General features: G+C 39.6%; 1 protein-coding gene across 1 annotated transcript in view; it reads right to left on the bottom strand.

Annotated features, from left to right (window-relative positions):
* LOC115223190 (cullin-5) overlaps positions 1–18,935 on the bottom strand; it is a 36,002-nt gene that overhangs the window by 16,776 nt on the left and 291 nt on the right. Inside the window, exons 2-5 of the mRNA XM_029793638.2 lie at positions 8,825–8,931; positions 6,440–6,539; positions 2,703–2,885; positions 16–157 (exon numbers count right to left, since the gene is read on the bottom strand). Of these exons, the coding sequence (XP_029649498.1) occupies positions 16–157; positions 2,703–2,885; positions 6,440–6,539; positions 8,825–8,931 (532 nt within the window). The remainder of the gene's footprint in view (positions 1–15; positions 158–2,702; positions 2,886–6,439; positions 6,540–8,824; positions 8,932–18,935) is intronic.

The raw sequence follows: 18,935 nt of genomic DNA, 5'->3' as shown, positions 1-18,935 counted from the left end.
AGGAAAATTACTCACCATAGGACTCACGGACTCCAATAACGAGCTGAGAATTGAAGGCTTCTCCATTACGTTCTGAGTGAACCAGCTTCATGGCACTGTCTTGCAAGCGATGCTTGATATTGTTGAATATACTTTGATTCCAGGTATCCAGCATCATCTGTAACCAGAAAAAACAATATTGCTGATGAAATCTCAAAATCTTTGTCAGCAGATACAATAAAGCAATATTGAAGTTTTCTCACTTTATGATGACAATGATGCTACTCACAATGAAGACTACAAGAAATGAGTTTAAGGAATTGAAACTGCCAAAAGAAAGTGAAGTACTCACAGACACACACACACCACATTTAATGTGCAAGATATATAAAAAGACGAAAGAGTGATAACAGTCATAAGAAGTAGGAGTCTTACTGTGATGTACAGAAATGTTCGATTATGATACAGAAAGCTCTTTGCGTCTTTCGCCTTCAGTTTTCTTTAATCTCTCTCTCTCTCTCTGTGCATCTCACTCCAATTCTTTCACACACACACACACTTTTTCACTTATATCTCTTTGACCATGATATACTGAAAGCGCATAGTTGAACACTATAGTTATTAAAATTCATCACTGATAAATCAAGTTTTCGGAAAGTTAGTATACAGTTTCAAATGCTATGGATGGTAGAATAAATTCTGAAATTTGAATATCTTGGCACTTATCCAATTCTCTACAAATAATCCTTTACATTTATAAGCAATATAAATAATGGTTTCAAATTTTGACACAAGGTCAGCAATTTCAGGGCATGGGGTAACTTGATTACACTGACCCCAGTGCTCAACTGGTACTTATTTCATTGACCCTGAAAGGATGAAGGGCAAAAGTTGGCCATGGCAGAATTTGAACTCAAAACATAAAAATGTATAAAATGTTAATCATTTTACCCAGCAAGCTAATGATTCTGCCAGCTGACTGCCTTGACTGGCATTGTGAATATTGGTTGGTTGGGCGACTTCTCTAGTCATACTTTATATCATAGAGAGAGAGAGAGAGTAAGAGAAGAGATATTTAGAAAGTTAACAAAAGAGATGTAGGATGAGTGAAGAGAATGAATCATAGCGGCAGTAGAGGAGGAGGAGGAGGAGAGGGAATAAATAGATATGGGAGGAGTCACACAAATGAAAAAAATTGTATTATTTAAAGTAATATTTCTGTTTTCAAAATTTGTATTAAAGTATTAAATATTTCCCTTTTGAAAATAAGCGCAAAGAAATTTGTTGAATTTGTTAAATTAAAGTTATTCTATGTTTAGATGCAGGCATGGGTGTGTGATAAGAGGCTTCCCTCTCAACTACATCATTCCAAGTTCAGTTCCACTGCATGGCAACTAGGGCAAGTGTCTTCTACTATAGCCTCAGGCTGACTAAATCCTTATGAGTGGATTCGGAAGACAGAAACTGAAAGATGCCCATCATATATATATACATATGTATACAGGGTGGGTGAAAAGTAAGTAGGCATTAAAAATTAGTAATAAAATCCATATTCCTTTTACAAATCTATTGAAACAAATTATAGATGTCCTTTATTACATGGGAAATGAAAGTAAATCTTCATATTTTAATGTAAGCACCGGTGGCATCAACCAGTTTCCTCAAACAGCAACGGATGGAATGAACAACCTTCTGAGGGACGTCGCCAGGGATATCGTTGAGAACCTCCTGAATCTGTGTCTCCAAGTCCTCCAGTTTGCAAGGTTTTGTCTTATACACCTGTTTTGTGTAATCCCACAGGTAAAAATCACATGGAGTGAGATCTGGACTTCTGAGGTCACAGTCTTCAGGTTTTAGCTCCTGCACGTAATGGGGCTTCCACGGACGAAAATTCAATTCTTTATGCAACACCCTACGTATTGTGTGTCTTGTTTGTCCACTTTCACGAGCTGCTTGATGGGTTGATTTTCACGGGCTGCGATTAAACATTTCTTGCACTGCTGCCACATTCTCCGCTGACCAGGATGTAGTTGAATGGCCTCTTCACAGAGCCAGTGGTCATCAACTTTGCATGACAAACTTCTTATTGTCTCCAGACATAGTGTTGCATGCTTACCTTTCCATGCATGCCACCATTTGTGAACCAAAACAATGGAATTCCACATTTCATAGCGTGCTGCTATCTGAGCTGGCTCCTGGACAGTCAAACGACCAGCCACTGCGGAAATAAGAAATCCCATTAATGTTGTCTGTTTAAAAAAGGTTTTCGCCATGACTTCAGTGATACTAAAAATTCTATAAGCAATTTCTGATGCCTAATTACTTTCCATCCACCCTGTATATATTTATATATACATGTGTGTATCTTTTGTGTCCGTGTTTGTACCCCACCACTGCTTGACAACCAGTATCGGTTTGTTTTACGTCTCCATAACTTAGCGGTTCAGCAAAATGAGACAAATAGAATAAGTACCAGGCTTAAAAAAAGAAAAAATAGGTACTAGGGTAGATTGCTTTGACTACAAGTTCTTCAAGATGGTGCCCACCATGGCTGCAGTCTAATGACTGAAACAGATAAAAGAATTGATAAGAGACAAACCATATTTCCTGATATTACTCATGGCAGCAAAGTTACACTTCTAGAGTTGGCAATCATATGATGCATAGCACTTTAGTTCTTCTGATATTCCATAAACATTAAGGAACCAAGAAAGAGTTCTTACCTTACGAACAATACTTTCATCTGCTTGGGTTTTCTTTGGCATCGTATTGTGAGCTTTTCCAGCTAGAGAAGCTTCCAGCTGACAGAAAGGCTTTGGTAAATAACCACACTGAGTAAAGAACTTGCCCCACTCAGCAATGTATGTTTTGAGAAGAGCTGATTCCTCTTGATGTTGAAGAACCCTCTGAAGAATAAAGAAACATTAAAACATGAAAAATCAGAATTCTGCAAAAAAATAAAACTAATCCTTTCTTCATCATAAAAAAAAAAAGGGTCAAGACCCCCTTCAATCAAAAGTGACCAGGGGACTGCACCAGGAAAGTTACCCTCCTTGACACAAATCCGGGCAAAGTTGTTTATGGAACAACCAGCCTCGCCTCTCCACACCAAGGGAAAGGCAAAGGCTGATACAGCTTGGCACCAATGACATCGCAACTCAATTCTACAGGGAGTGAACTGAAGCAAAGTGAAATAAAGTGTCTTGCTCAAGAACACAAAACACAGCCCAGTCCAGGAATTGAGCTCACCACCTCATGATTGTGAGCCCAACACTCTAACCACTGAGCCAAATGCAGCGGCGCCGCTACTGCTACTACTACTACTACTATGGCTGTAAGCTGGTTTGACTGAGGACTGGCAAGCCAGGAGGCTGCACCAGGCTCCAATCTGACCTGGCAAGGTTTCTACAGCTAGATGCCCTTCCTAATGCCAACTACTCCAAGAGTGTAGTGGGTGCTTTTAATCTGTCACTGGCACAAGGGCGAGTCAGGCAGCACCAGCACCGACCATGCTCGAATAGTGCTTCTTACATGCCACTGGCATGAGTGCCAATCAGGCTTGACTCAACAGGTCTTCTCATACAAAGCATATTGCCCGATGAGTGAAGGGTACTTTTAAATGGGCCAGTTATGCGACACTGGCATTGGCTACAGTTACGTTCTCAACTGACTTGTTGGGTCTTTTCAATCACAGAATATCTCCTAAGGTCTCGGTCGCTTGCCATTGCCTCTGTGAGGCCCAACGTTCAAAGGTCGTGTTTCACCACCTCACCCCATGTCTTCCTGGGTCTACCTCTTTCAGAGGTTTCTTCCACTGTTAGGGTGTGATACTCCTTTACACAGCTGTCCTCATCCATACACAACACATGATCATACCAGCACAGTCTTCTCTCTTGCACACCACATCTGATGCTTTCTGTGTCCAACATTTCTCTCAGGGGCTTATACACTGTTGTATATACACACTGGCATTACACATCCAGCGGAGAATGCTGGCTTCATTTCTTTCAAGCCCTGGTATGTGATGGAATCTGTTTTTTGTACATCTTTGGTGTTTATTGACCTTGTGCATCTGCCACACACAAAAACTATCTTCCCAGTTAACCTTCCTTTGGTATTGCTGCAACTCTTATGTGTCTATAACTTACACCAGGTACACTGTATAGTGTTTCTACCTACACCTTTTCTACAGATTAAGCCAGACCAACTACCTGGAGGGGTTTGTGATTTGTCTGCCTTCCTACTAACTAAGACTTTGGTTTTTGCTAAATAAACTCTAAGGCCCTTCGATTCTAGGCCTTGCTTTCACACCTGCAACTTCTCTAGTTCTCGTAGTGACTCAGTTATTAGAGCAAAGTCATCAACATAGAGGAGCTCCCAGGGGGCAGCCTGTCTTGAATTCCTCTGTTATTGCCTGGAGGACTATAATGAATAAGATGGGGCTGTGGACTGATCCTTTGTGAACCACTACTTCTACAGGGAATTCTTCACTATACTTGTTGCCAACCCTCACCTTACTGACAGCATCCCTGTACATGGTTTGAACAGCTGTCACCAACCACTCATCTATTCCGAGTTTCCGCATTGACCACCAGATAAGGGAATAGGGAACCCTGTCAAAGGCTTTCTCTAAGTCAATGAAGGCCAAGTAAAGAGGTTTATCTTTGGCTAGGAATTTCTCCTGCAGCTGCCTTACCAGAAATATAGCATCAGTGGTGCTTCTCCCTGGCACAAACCCAAACTGCATCTCGTTTAAACTAAATCTCTCCCTAATTAGTTGGGCTATGACCCTCTCCATGACTTTCATCACCAGATCCAACAATTTGATACCTCTGTAATTCTTCCTATCTAATACATCACCTTTACTTTTGTAGCAGTTGACTAAGGTACTGCTACACCAGTCATTGGGTATGACTCATTGTATTACCTGGTTGATTATATGAGTGACTAGACTATAGCCTACACCGCCAGATATTTTAAGCATCTCAGTAGTGATTCCTGATGGGCCAGGGGCTTTCCCAGTCTTCATACCAGTTTCTTTATTACCCACAAGGGGTTAAACATAAAGGGGACAAACAAGGATAGACAAATGGATTAAGTTAATTACATCGACTCCAGTGTGTAACTGGTACTTAATTTATCGACCCTGAAAGGATGAAAGGCAAAGTTGACCTTGGCGGAATTTGAACTCAGAACTTAGCGATGGGTGATATACCGCTAAGCATTTCGCCTGGTGTGCTAACGGTTCTGCCAGCTCGCTGCCTTAGTACCCTTAGTAGATGCCTATTCAACATGGATCGAGGCATTCACGTGTCCTAATCATTTGACTGAAGTGGTAAAAAGCAAGCTGCTGGTCTTTGCTCATTTTGGAGTGACCACAGCTTTAGTATTGGACAACGGGCCTGAAACTGTTGCTTTGAGGAATATGTTGCCATCAATAGGTTGCAGAAAGATCGAGATGCCTGCTTACGGCCCAGCATCTAACAGCACTGCTGAAAGGGCCGTACAAATTGCGAAAGCTGCACTGAAACATTTTGATTCAAAGACGGAATTTCAGCAACTACTTGAACAAAATTCTGTTCAACCATCGGAATGCCTTGGATTGTAAATTATCACCAGCCAAAAAGTTAAAGAAAAGACCATTGAGAGTTGCTGTAAACCCATTCTTTGAAATAAGTGAGAAGAATGTGATACACAAAAAAACCCACATTTGACAAGGTTGCATCCAAGGCAAAATATGTGATACATGCCGGAAAGAATACTCCGTGGATTAGGGGGAGGGGGTCATCCACTGCAGTTAGTGGCAGTTGAGCAACTGGCCCTGTTGAACACACTGGAACCAGAACTAGAATTGAGCACAACACCTGGCACAATGGTTCATGCTGAGTCTGCAAAGATGTCGAACAGTGACAGTGCGACCATATCAAGTCCCCAGGCTAGGCATGACACCAACATCAGACTCATAGAAGTGGAACAGCCTATTATTGACAAAGATAGCTATCGGAGATCAAACACAAAAATTGCATTAAGTCCTCAAACGCAAGAATTGTGGAAGGATGTAAAAAAGCCAAAACGTTTCAAGAAGGAATAAAGTGACAGTTGCATTGGGATTCTCATTTGAGTTGAGAGAACTTAAAAGATGCTTCATTCTATCAAGAAATTTATATTTGTCAAGTCAGGGGCAAAATAATTTAACGTTTTTGATACCAAACCATCCAAAATCGTATCTGGTACCATAGTCCAAGCACAAGCATAACAATGATACAATTATTTTAATAAATTCTTCATTATTTTCAAAATTAATTGAAATAAAAGCAGTGTATTTTATGACAAAAGAGTTAAAAGAGTTACATAAAATTTCAAAACAATAAATAAAACTGATCATAATTACAGGAATTTATAAAAATGATAGAAAAAAAGTTGGACATTGAAAGTATAGTAAGAATCTGTTGTAGCTTACAATTTGAGCTTGTCGTATAAATTCCAATATGTCATCTTGGAGTGCCTGGTACACCTTCTGGGGACCTTTTTCATCCCATAAACACACAGAGTGTACAGCCCTAGATTTAGAAATGAAAATAAAAATAAAACAGTATTATTTTTTATTTGTTTCAACCATGCTGGGGTACTGCCCTGGGGAATTTTGGTCAAACTAAACTTATTTTTTGTTTTAGCCTGGTGCTTATTTTGTTGGTTGCTTTTGCTAAGCTGCTAAGTATATGTGCCTGTCACCTGTATAGTGAGGAATCCAACATTGGGAGTGGTAACGACATTGGGTAGGGTAGCTGACTGCTTATTGTGATCATTTGTCTTTTGGTTTCCTGTAGCTTTGCTCTCTTTTACAAACCCTGTGAACATATATTTCCTATTCCAAAGAAATTCAAACAATAGATATAAGACCCAAGTTAAAAATATTCTCAACAATTCAACTTTTCTGGTTGACATTAAGACACCCACCCCCAACAGGGGCCTTAACTCTCACATTTTAGAGCTCCATGACCTTCATTTTTCAGGAGCAAAATCTTTTTAACAGGTTCAATAAGACGGGAATTTTGGAATATGCGCATAAAAATCAGTAGTATGTGATACATGTGGCATGATTACAATTTTTTTAGGGTGTGTAAAGAGGGAAATGACCCTCATCTGCAATTTTGATGAAATTCGAAACATAGATATTCCAGTTCATTACAGAAAATATATAACAGAAAAGTCTAATTCTTCAATTGCATGTAACAAGGGCAACGCCGGGTATCTCTGCTAGTATCATCATCATCATCATCGTTTAGCGTCCGCTTTCCATGCTAGCATGGGTTGGACGGGTCAACTGGGGTCTGTGAAGCTGGAAGGCTTCGTCAGGCCCAGTCAGATCTGGCAGTGTTTCTACGGCTGGATGCCCTTCCTAACGCCAACCACTCCGCGAGTGTAGTGGGTGTTTTTTACGTGCCACCTGCACAGTATATATATATATATACACACATATACCCACAGGGTGTGGTGGGTAAATTGTTTTATATTTTTGATTTTGCACACGTGCATTGATTATTTCTGATTTTGTCAACTACACAGTATAGTAGGGTCAGTTGGGTCACTCTGCCACAAATTTGGAAACAACATGCTGTACTGCTTGGCATTCACGCCAGAAGCTCCAATACGAACATTTCAGAATGTTTGGGTGTCAACCAGAGGATAGGGTAGAAGATTTAGAAAGAGTTGTATGAGTCTAATGGTGATTACGAAGGTAAAGCAGCTTGGAAAACTCACACTGAATTAGTTGGTGAGATCCAGGCTATGATTGACAACAATCCCTCCAAGTCAATCAGGTCCAGGACATGGGAGTGTCTGAGTTTCTTATCAGGCAGGTGGTGCATGAAGACATTCAGTATTCCTCATACAAGATGAGAAAGGGCCACTTTTTATCCCAAATCATCAAGGACAAGAGGAAAGACCACACTACGAAGCTTTCAACTAACTCAAGCATCTCCTCCAACTGAACATGCTTTGGTTTTTATCAAACAAGAAAACTTTCTGCCAGGATCAGATGGTGAAAACACAGAACAGCTGTTGGCTTGCCGTGTTCACAAAACATGAACTGAGAGTGATAAAAATCAAACATCCAGTCCATATCATGGTGTTGGAGTGATCACTAGTGATGGGAACATTATGCCTACATTCATCTTCTCGCTCAGTCCCAAACTCAACACAGAGGCCTACATGAAGTGCCTGGAGGAGGTAGTGCTGCCCTGGGTCAAGAGGGTGGATGCTGGAACATCCTATGCCTGGCTGCAGGACTCTGCACCATGTCACACAAGCAGAACCCAGTGATAGCTGTCAGACAATCTCTGCAACCACATCACCCCTAACATCTGGCCATCTAACTCCCTACACTGCAGCCCCCTTGATTATTATGTTTGGGGTGCAGTTGAGCAAGAGACCAACAAAATTGCTTGTAACACCAAAGATGAACTGAAGGCAAGGATTATGGCAGCATTCACCAACTTAAACAAGGAGACCATCCAGAAGAGTTGCAGGAGATTCTGAAATCGTCTGGAGGCCATGGTTGAAGCCAATGGCAATTTTATTGAATAAATTTACTCTTCAGTATTTCAAGATATTTTGTTGTAATTTTGGTAATATATCTGTTAAAATGAGATGCCAGTGTTATTTTCATTTCGCCTCCACACATACACAAGTATCTTTTAGTTTCTATCTACCAAATCCACTTGCCCTAGTTTCTAATCAGTGGGACAGAACCCATACCCACATGGTTGGAAAGTAAGTTTCTCAACTTAGGCCTGTAATTATGGGTATATTATAATAAAATGATGCAGAAAAAAATAAAACTTACCAAAACAATTCTTGCCATTCAAATTTTGTCACCCTTTCTTGGCGTAAAAGTTTCAGAACTGTTGGGCGCATAGTAGGCCATTTTTCTTCAAATTGCGATTGCCCTTGCTGAAATGGAAATGTGGTTTATTACAAATATATCTATGTCATTAGATAACTGGAAATTAATCAACTTTTAGTGTAAGTTAATTACTTTAAAAATATATATGTAATTTTGCGTTTTAATATTTCACTTAAGCATTGCAAGTCTAACAACCTGGTGTAGAACTGTTGTGGTGATAGATATTAACACCCTTGTGTGGTTAAAAGGAGGACTTGTTAGACCCTTATAAAGAGTAACGTGTCTCATTGAGATGGGAAGAAGGCGTTGGTGTCTCACATGCTGGTAGTTGTAAGCTACGTCTGTGAATACCTTGCTTTACCCCCGCTTCGTTAAAATCCTATATCTGCAACTAAGGATATAAAAGCAGCAATGAGATATTCGAAGCTTGGGTTGGACAGTCGAATATTTTGGTAGGAAACCAAAGAAAAAATATGTTAACATTGGCCGGTGTGGTGCAGTCACTGTTGCAACTGCATTAACAACAGCAACAGTTGCTGGAATTAATGTTGAAGAAGTCTGAAAGTACTTCAGAGTTGTTCATGCCAGATGCCATAGCAAACTCAACTGGAGGATTTGTTTATAATCCAAAAGAAGGTATTACTTTCTCTGCATATTTTCCAACATATGAAGAAATCTTCAAAGAAGACTAGCAATTGGACTGACGAGAAAAAAGTGCAACTACTTTTGAGAAAGTTATCCCCTGCTGAACCCAAAAAATATTGTAATAATATTCTGCCCAAGATTTGTTTTGATGAAACAATTAACATTTTATTGAAGATTTTCACTGAAAGTTCCTCGTTCAATACTGGCAGTGTTTAAATTTGGTAAAAAAAAGATGAAGATTCCATCACCTATGCTTGGATTGTAAACAGAGGATGTGAAAAATACAAATTAAATGAATTAACCTGGACATGTGCAAATGTCTAATTTTTGTTCAAATAGTAGTAGTAGTAGTAGTAAAGAATAGGAAGAAGAAAAAGAAGAATGGTTTCAAATTTTGGCACTGGTCCAACAGTTTTTGAGGGGGAACTCAATTACATCAACCTCAGTATCCATCTGGTATTTATTTTATCAACCCCAAAACATGAAAGGCAAAACTGACCTCAGCAGAATTTGAACTCTGAATATAAAGAACCAGAAGTGCAGCCAAGCATGTTGTCCAATTCTGCCAGCTGACCCCTTGATGATAGGAATTCTTTCTACCATAGGCACAAGGTCTGAACTTTTGGTAGAAAGTTGGTTAGTTGATTACATCAACCCCAGCACTCAGTTGGTATTTATTTTATTGACCCCAAAAGGATGAAAGGCAAAGTCAACTTCAGCAGCATTTGAACTCAGAACATAAAACTGGAGGAAATGCCACACGGCATTTTGGGTCTGATGGAGGTGATGACAAGTGGTTGAGGCCTTTGGCGATTTGCTGTGCTTGAGAAGACTTGTGAAGCCAAGTGAAACTGTGGTCATGGCCAATGACATGTAAAAGGCACCCATGCCAGTGACACCCACTACACTCTTGGGGTGGATGCCTTTTAGGAAGAGCAACCAGCTGTAGAAACCAAGCCAGCTCTCTGGCTTACCAGTTCCAGTCAAGCCTTCTTATCCACACTAGCATGGAAAATGGATGGTAAATGACGATGATGATTCTTTCCTACTATAAGAATAAGGCCCAAAACTTTAAGGGGGGAGGCTATTCAATTACATAGAACCCAGTACTCACTCATCATCATTATTTAACGTCCACTTGCTATGTTGTCATGGGTTGGAAAGTTCAACAGAATCTGGCCAAATAGGGAGCTGCCCAGGTTCTAATTGTCTGTTTTGGTATGGTTTCTATGGCTGGATGCCCTTCCTAATGACAACCACTCCACAGAGTGTATTGAGTGCTTTCTACGTGGTACCAGCATGGGCGCTCTTATATGACACAGGCACAAGTGCTTTTTATGTGACACCAGCACTTGTAAGCTCTCAAAAAAGGGACCTCTCAGTCGAGAGAGGGATGTAGAGGACATCCCTGTATATAGGGATAACCACAGCTTTACTTAGCTTGACGTGTCTTCTCAGGTACAACAAACTGCCGAGAGTCTTGGTTTCTTGTCATCTCCCCTGTGAGGCCCAATGTCTAGAGATCCTTTCCCACAATTTCATCTATAACTGATGCACTTGTGACCCCAATATTTCTCTTGCACACTGACATCCACCCATCCAACAGAGCATGCTGGCTTCATTTCTTTCAAGCCTTTGCATGTCCTCTGTAGCCATGAATATGAAGCACTCCGTCGGTTACGACGACGAGGGTTCCGGTTGATCCGATCAACGGAACAGCCTGCTCGTGAAATTAACGTGTAAGTGGCTGAGCACTCCACAGACACGTGTACCTTAACGCAGTTCTCGGGGATATTCAGCGTGACACAGAGAGTGACAAGGCCAGCCCTTTGAAATACAGGTACAACAGAAACAGAAAGAAAGAGTGAGAGAAAGTTGTGGTGAAAGAGTACAGCAGGGATCACCACCATCCCTGCCGGAGCCTCGTGGAGCTTTAGGTGTTTTCGCTCAATAAACACTCACAACGCCCGGTCTGGGAATCAAAACCGCGATCCTATGACCGCGAGTCCGCTGCCCTAACCACTGGGCCATTGCGCCTCCACACTCTCTGTAGCCATAGACCATGTCTCACTGCAATATAGCATAGCTGTACGTACAGACATTATACAATCCACCTTTCAATCATAGGGAAAGGCCCCTTGTTACAAACAAAGGTAATAGGTTTCTGAACTATGCCCAGCTTGCTCTTATTCTAGCAACTATGCTTTCAGAACTTCCTCCTCTACTGTTAACTTGGTCACCTAGGTAACAGAATCTGTCTACTACTACTACTGGACATCTAGTCTCTGTACATTCTCAGTGCTTATTGTACCTGTGCATATGCCACACACAAAAACTGCTTTTTTCTGTTAACCTTCTCGTGATACTTCTGCACCTCCTATGTGTCCATAGCTTGTACTCGGCATACAGTATGGCGTTTCTACCAACTCCTTTCCTACATATTGAACACGGCTATCTTCCTGAAGGGATTGGAGATATGTCTGTTTTCCTAATTACTAGGACTTTGGTCTTAGCTAAATTAACTTTAAGGCCCTTAGATTCCAGACCTTGCTTCCACACCTGAAATTCCTTCTCTAGTTCAGGTAGTGATTCAGTTATAAGAATAAGGTCATAAGCATAGGGCCACTCCCAAGGACAGCCAGTCTTAAACTCCTTTGTTATAGCCTGGAGACCTATGATAAACAAGAAGAGGCTGAGAAGTGATCCTTGGTGAACTCCTACTTGTACACTAAATTCTTTGCTATAGTCATTGCCAACCATTACCTTACTGACAGCATTTCTGTACATGGCTGTACAGCCCTCATTAAACACTCATCTATCGCAAGCTTGTAGAGTGAACATCAGATGAGGGAGTGAGGGACTCTGTCAAAGACTTCCTCCATGTCTACAAAAGCCAAGTACAGAGGTTTATTTCTGGTTTCTCCCAGGCACAAAACCAAACTACATCTCATCCAGTTTAACTCTCTTCCTAATTTCTGTAACTTTCATGACCTGGTCCAACAATTTGATACCTCCATAATCATTTCTGTCAAAGGCGTCACCTTTTCCTTTGTAGCAGTTGATGGTAATGTTGCTACACCAGTTGTGTATGACTCCCTCGTGGATTAACAATATAGGTGACTAACCCATATCCCACTCAGCCAGATATTTTCCTCATGTCAGTGGTGATTCCTGATGGGTCAGGGGCTTTCCCTGTCTTCCTTAATTGCTATATCTACCAAGCTACTGTCAATTCAGATAGCTGGTTCCTCGGTTGCATCCACATTAGGCAGACTCTCCTTCTCCCATGCATTCTCTGCTTTCAGCAACCATCTCATAGTGGCATTTCCAAGTTTTTTTCTTCTTTGCAGAATCACTAACTGCAAGTGAACACACTTCTCTCCTACATCATCATTTTCTTTCACTCACTATCATGCAATCCGAAACACCTCAAGCTGCTGGCCCTCATCTCACAGAACACTGGCAAAGTTCTTCCTTTCCACTTTTCTCCTGGCTAAATATACCTGTCTCCTAACCTCCCATCTAGCTATTTGATATAGTTCCCTGCTCCTACCACTGTTCCAGTCCCATTCCTTCACTCTAATAGACCTGTCTACTACACTGTTCCACCAACATGTCACATCAGATCTGGTAGGGACTTTGTACTAGTCAAAAATTTGGTCATTAAGTTGTCCCATGAAAACCCCCAGTTGTTCTCTATATCTCCTACTTTCTCGTCAAACGCTTCATGTAAAATGTCTCTAAATCTCTGACTATTCAGAGGATCCTTAAGCTTTCCCGATCTTTCTTTTCCATACCTTTAATCCCTGACTAACCCATGTTGAAGGGTGCACTCTTCACCTTGAAAGGTCTTTGCATTTATAAATAATAATCTTTCACACACCCCCAACCACCATCTCATACTGCAAAGCTCTTTTCTCAGTCAGGGCTGACCTGGGGCTAAAAAGACAACAGACCTTACTTTCTGGCATTATTTGTTTAAATTACACCACCTTGGACAAGAATATTTTTTATACAGCAAGATATAATAATGATTCCATGAGGTCACAGAGACCCATGAGGATGGGGCTTAGCTCTACATTCACAACTGTTAAATAAGAGATAAATCTTCCCACTAGAAGGGCCAGGAACCTCATGGGCAATGTCCCTCGATCTAGTATGCATTACAAACAGCTAAGTGAAATGACACAGAATTAAACCTTTGTTGTCCAAAGCATCTTAAACACCCATGCTTGTTTCGAGACTTTTAGTTGGGCCTTGCTTCATATCTGGCAGAATTTCTACAGCTGGATGCCCTTCCTAACGCCAACCACTCTGAGAGTGCAGTGAGTGCTTTTACGTGCCACCGGCATGAGGGCCAGTCTAGCGGTACTGGCAACGACCACGCTCAAATGGTGCTTTTATGTGCCACCTGCACAGGAGCCAGTCTAGCAGCACTGGCAATGACCTCGCTCAAATGTTTTTCTTCAAGTGCCAGTAAGGCAACGCAGGTAACGATCACGCTCGAATGGTGTTTTTTTACGTGCCATTGGCACGGAGGCCAGCTTGTTGCTCACTATTGGAAACCAGCAAAGCATTTGCTGGCTGTAGTCTCCTTGCTACTGACAGTAGTAAACTACACTCATTTTAGGGAACAGGACCATGGACAGTATAGGCTAAAGTAGATGGGTCCACCATTCATTTCGTTAATGAGCCTTCCAGAAGTTCAATCAACAGAACTACATAAGCACTGAATCATAGTGAAACCAGTTGAGTATTCCACAATATAACAAAGAAGAAATAAAAAGTGGTTGTGTGGGTGTGAAAGATAGACAGGTAGACTGTTGTCACCATAGTAACTAATGAAACTTTCACTGTATAACAGGAAGTACATGCTTAATTAACAGATATTTTTATAGGTAGCATAGCAACGGACTAAGTCCTGTTATAACATAAATGTCAGGCAGAACCATTAAGACACTGCATGTAACAAAACAAGGCCCATGAATTACGTTCCATCCAATGGGTCTCCAGTGTTTTTTTTCCTAACCAGTTTCACGCACAAATTTTGGGACAACCCAAGGCTATGGTAGAAGCAAATTGTCAATAATTAGGCCACTGATGACAGGATATGAACTGTTGGCACTTTAGACTAGGTATGAGCAAATTCTGACTGGTTATGCCTAACAAAAAATTACCTTGAATTTTTTTTTAGTGGTGTGGCTCACCTGACGATGAGTCATGTCTTATGTAGCCTGCTTTTCAAAAAAAGGTTGCCCATGCCTGCTTTAAATAGTAATTCAATGTCCTGATTACTTAGACGTTACTGTTCTAAAATTGATTACACTTCTAGGAAAGAATCCCAACCATTAGCCACAGACAAATATTATTTCTGACTCAGAAAGTCAAGACTAGATACGTTGGTGAAGATCTGCATAAATAAGGTCTGTAACAGTAGAAGTGTCGAAAAACATCTGATTGAAAGGCAATTGAGACTTTAGTAATGTCAACAACTGTGACTACAATATGCAGCTTTTAAAACAGTGGTTCTCAACTGGGGTCCAAGATTTTGTTGTTAAAATTTACCTGCAATAAATTGGTTACACTTCTACAACACACAAAATATCTTAACTATTTTTTTTTTACTACAATTCTTAATAATATTTCTAAAAATATAATTTTTTTTAAACACCGAATGGCTAGTGGGGGGGGGGGGTCAAGCTAAGTAAAATAGGAACCAAAATAGTCCAAAGGTAAAAAGTGGTTGAGAAAAATACTGATTTAAAAGCTGTTCTGAAAACCATTTGTCAGAATTAGTAGTGGTAGATCGTGGAGGTGCAATGGCCCAGTGGTTAGGGCAGCAGACTTGCAGTCGGAGGATCGCAGTTTCGATTCCCAGACCGGACATTGTGTGTGTTTATTGAATGAAAACACCTAAAGCCCCACGAGGCTCTGGCAGAGGGTGGTGGTGACCCCTGTTGTACTTTTTCACCACAACTTTCTCTCACTCTCTCTTCCTGTTTCTTGAGTAACACTGCGATGGACTGGTGTCCCGTCCAGCTGGGGGGAATACATATGCCACAGAAACCGGGAAACCAGGCCCATGAACCTGGCTAGGCTTGAAAAGGGCACAAAAAAAAATAAAGTAGTGGTAGATCAATACCATGAAGGATTTAGTCCTATTTCTTTAAATTTTGAGCTCAAAATCTGCTGGAATACAATTTACTTCACACCCTTCGGAAGTCCTTAAAATACAGGGGATATTAAATCAATTATAGTCTTCCTCAAAATGTGTGGCCATGTGACAATTTTTTTATCTTTTACTTGTTCCAGTCATTAGACTGCAGCCATGCTGGAGCACCACCCTGAAGAATCTTTTTCAGTCAAATGAATTGACCCCAGTACTTATTCTATCAGCATCTTTTGCCAAACTGCTAAGTCACAGAAGTAAATACATCAACACCAGTTGTCAAGTGATAGTGTGGGACAAACACAAACACATATATATATATATACAACAAACTTCTTTCAGTTTACATCGACTAAATCCACTCACAAGACTTTGGTAAACCCAAAGCTATAGCAGAAGACGCCTAAAGTGCCATGTACTACGACCGAACCTGGAACCATGTGATTATGAAGCAAGCTTCTTACCACCCAGCCATACCTGCAAAAATCAATCATTAGCCTTAATAATGGTCCTTGCTTATCTGCATTAAATATCAGAGTTAAAACTTCGTTGAATTTAAGAAATATCTGCAATAAATCAGTGCCAAGAGCAAAACCTTAAACCAAACTGGAGAAACCGAAATGAATGAGGGATGGAACTTTCCACGGTGAGTCAGAGAAGATCTTAAGAAAAGGAAATATAGGAACATTAATAAATAACTCAGAAAGACAAGACGCACACTACATGGCTATTCTCAATATCATTTCGTGTTACACTTGCCATACAGTTTCCGAATGCCAAACATTACATATAAAGGCAGAGGCATAACAAGTCTTGCTTCCCAACCACACCTTGAGCAAGCGTTTTCTATTATAGGCCCAGGCTGCCCAAAGCCTTGTGAATTTGGTAGAGAGAAACTGGAAGAAGCCTGTCATGTAAATAGGTGTGTGTTTGTTTATATTACTGTCTGCTTGCTTTGACTTCATGTGATGGTTGTAAACGAATGTCACCAACATGAAACTGGTATCCTTCGTCTCCAATCTTCTACGAAAATATGTCTGGTCATGGGAACATTTCACCTTACATGGAAAGGGCGAAAGTTGGCGAGAGGAAGGGAACCTGGCTGTAGTAAATCAGTCTCAACAAATTCCGTCTGACCTATTCAAGCATGGAAAACTGACGTTGAACGATGACGATTATTATTATAATATATATATATATATATATATATATATAGCTTCTCTAAACGATCCCTAATCCTTTACACCATTAGTCATGTGATACAAGTGTAGTTACTGCCTGTTAAACGATGTCCAAAAACTAGAGTTCATTTTATATTTGCACACTAATAAATAGGAATTCTAGAAACAGTAACTGTTTTATTAATCTAAATGCATACAACAAGAAAAATGCAAAGAACAACCTTTAGTTAAAAGAAAAAATAAATGTGAAGGTCTGACCAGGCAGGACAGGAAGATCGAAATCATGGAGTGAGAATTGCTGAAAGGTTTCAGGTGTGGATAAAATAGGAATTAAACTTGTGAAATGAATATTTTCTTATATAAATTATATAAATTATTTTGTTCTTGTAACAGTACAAATGTAAACTTTATATATGCCACCGTAACAAGAGAAGACCAGTCAATTATACTCTGTCTTTGACAACACTAGAAATTCCTGCATACATCAAGTCGGCACTGAGAAGAATTTGCTTCTTTCTAATGGTCCAGATAATATTGTTTAAGGAAATAAATAAAAAAAGAACTATCTTGTTTCATAAGTACGGAAATGAAAAAGCGAGAAATGTTTATTTAATGTTAAATCATCGAATATTTTATTTTATAATGGTCAAGATTTTATAGAAGGATTAAATAATGTTGTTTGTCTGGAGTGAAATCTGGGCGGTTAAATTTGGTTTTATTTTTCAACCTTTTCTCAATGCAACAGTCTTGGTTTATTTTCTGTTACAACTTCAATTAAATGTCTCCAGCCAATTAAGACAATAGATCACTCGTAAGTATTATCGGTTTCCCTGTAGGGGAAACACTAATCGGAAATAATCGATATCAAGTAATTAATAAAATGTGCCATTAAAAGAACATTTACTAAAAATTTGCATTTTTTTTTTCTTTTAATATTTTTATCTTATAAAAACAAAATATCTCCTTTAATCTTAGTTCGAACTGTGTTGAGTGGTGCGGAAGGTGAGAGAATTTTAACGGAATATAAGCAGTTCCAATTTATTTCCCTCTTTGTGAGAATTGGCAATTGTACAAACTATGGCCTAAACGGTAAATAATATAAAAGCGCTTCGAAATAAGACATAAACCGTGCAGAGAAACGGCAAATCTTTCATTTCATAATTAAGAAGGAATACTATTTACTGTAATAAAGTGTGTAACTAAGTCTTTAAATTGAGAAGTGAGGTCGAATTTGATAATTTTAGACCAAATTACATTTTAGTAGGAAAATAAAAAGTGTTTTACTAAATCTGCTACAAAGTATATAACAAGTTTATGATTGTCATTTCTAGTCAAATATATGATTAAAAATGGAAAATAGCAGCTGTACTACCTCGACTGATATATATATATGTATATATATATAACACGAAGATGGAAATGCAACTTTGAGGTTAATATATATATAAATATGTATATATATAAGACCTCGAAAATGACAAGGTGACTACAAGAACCAACCATTATAACAGCCACAAGTGAAGACATGTGAGAGACTTATGTAAATATTTCAAAATCGAGAGGTAATATTTACGTCTGCACAAAGGATCAGCAAAAGGTATAAAAAGATAAACAAAAGAGATCGGGGAAAAAACGATCGTTCGATTCTTTCTAATATTGATATTTTCTTTTTTTTTTTCCCCACGAACATTCAAGTGTGTAATTTTATATAATGAAAATAAAGTCTGTAAATTAAAGAGAAGAAAGCAAAAAACAAAAAGAAAAACTGAAGTCATTTTTAGTTTTTGGGAAGGAAAATATTTGGGAAGAAATTATTTGGGAGCAGTTTTCAGCGAAATGGTTTGAAAAGCTCGAACTGTGCTGGGATAAAACGGTAGATTAGAGATGAAATAGGATTTATATTATAAGAGTAAGTGTATAATAAGGACGACAAGTCAATATAATGCACATGGTTGTTAAGGTGGAAGGATTGAGACGAAGCGAGTCAAACGTGGATTGTTTGGAAGGAATATTGAAAGCAAGTCGGGACCCAAAGTTGAAAGCACCGAGTTTTAAG

This window comes from Octopus sinensis, linkage group LG22, assembly GCF_006345805.1.
Source record: "Octopus sinensis linkage group LG22, ASM634580v1, whole genome shotgun sequence".
Taxonomy (NCBI): Eukaryota; Metazoa; Mollusca; class Cephalopoda; order Octopoda; family Octopodidae; genus Octopus; species Octopus sinensis.
The sequence above is the reverse complement of the archived record's forward strand: the minus strand, read 5'-3'. Positions and strand labels throughout refer to the sequence as shown.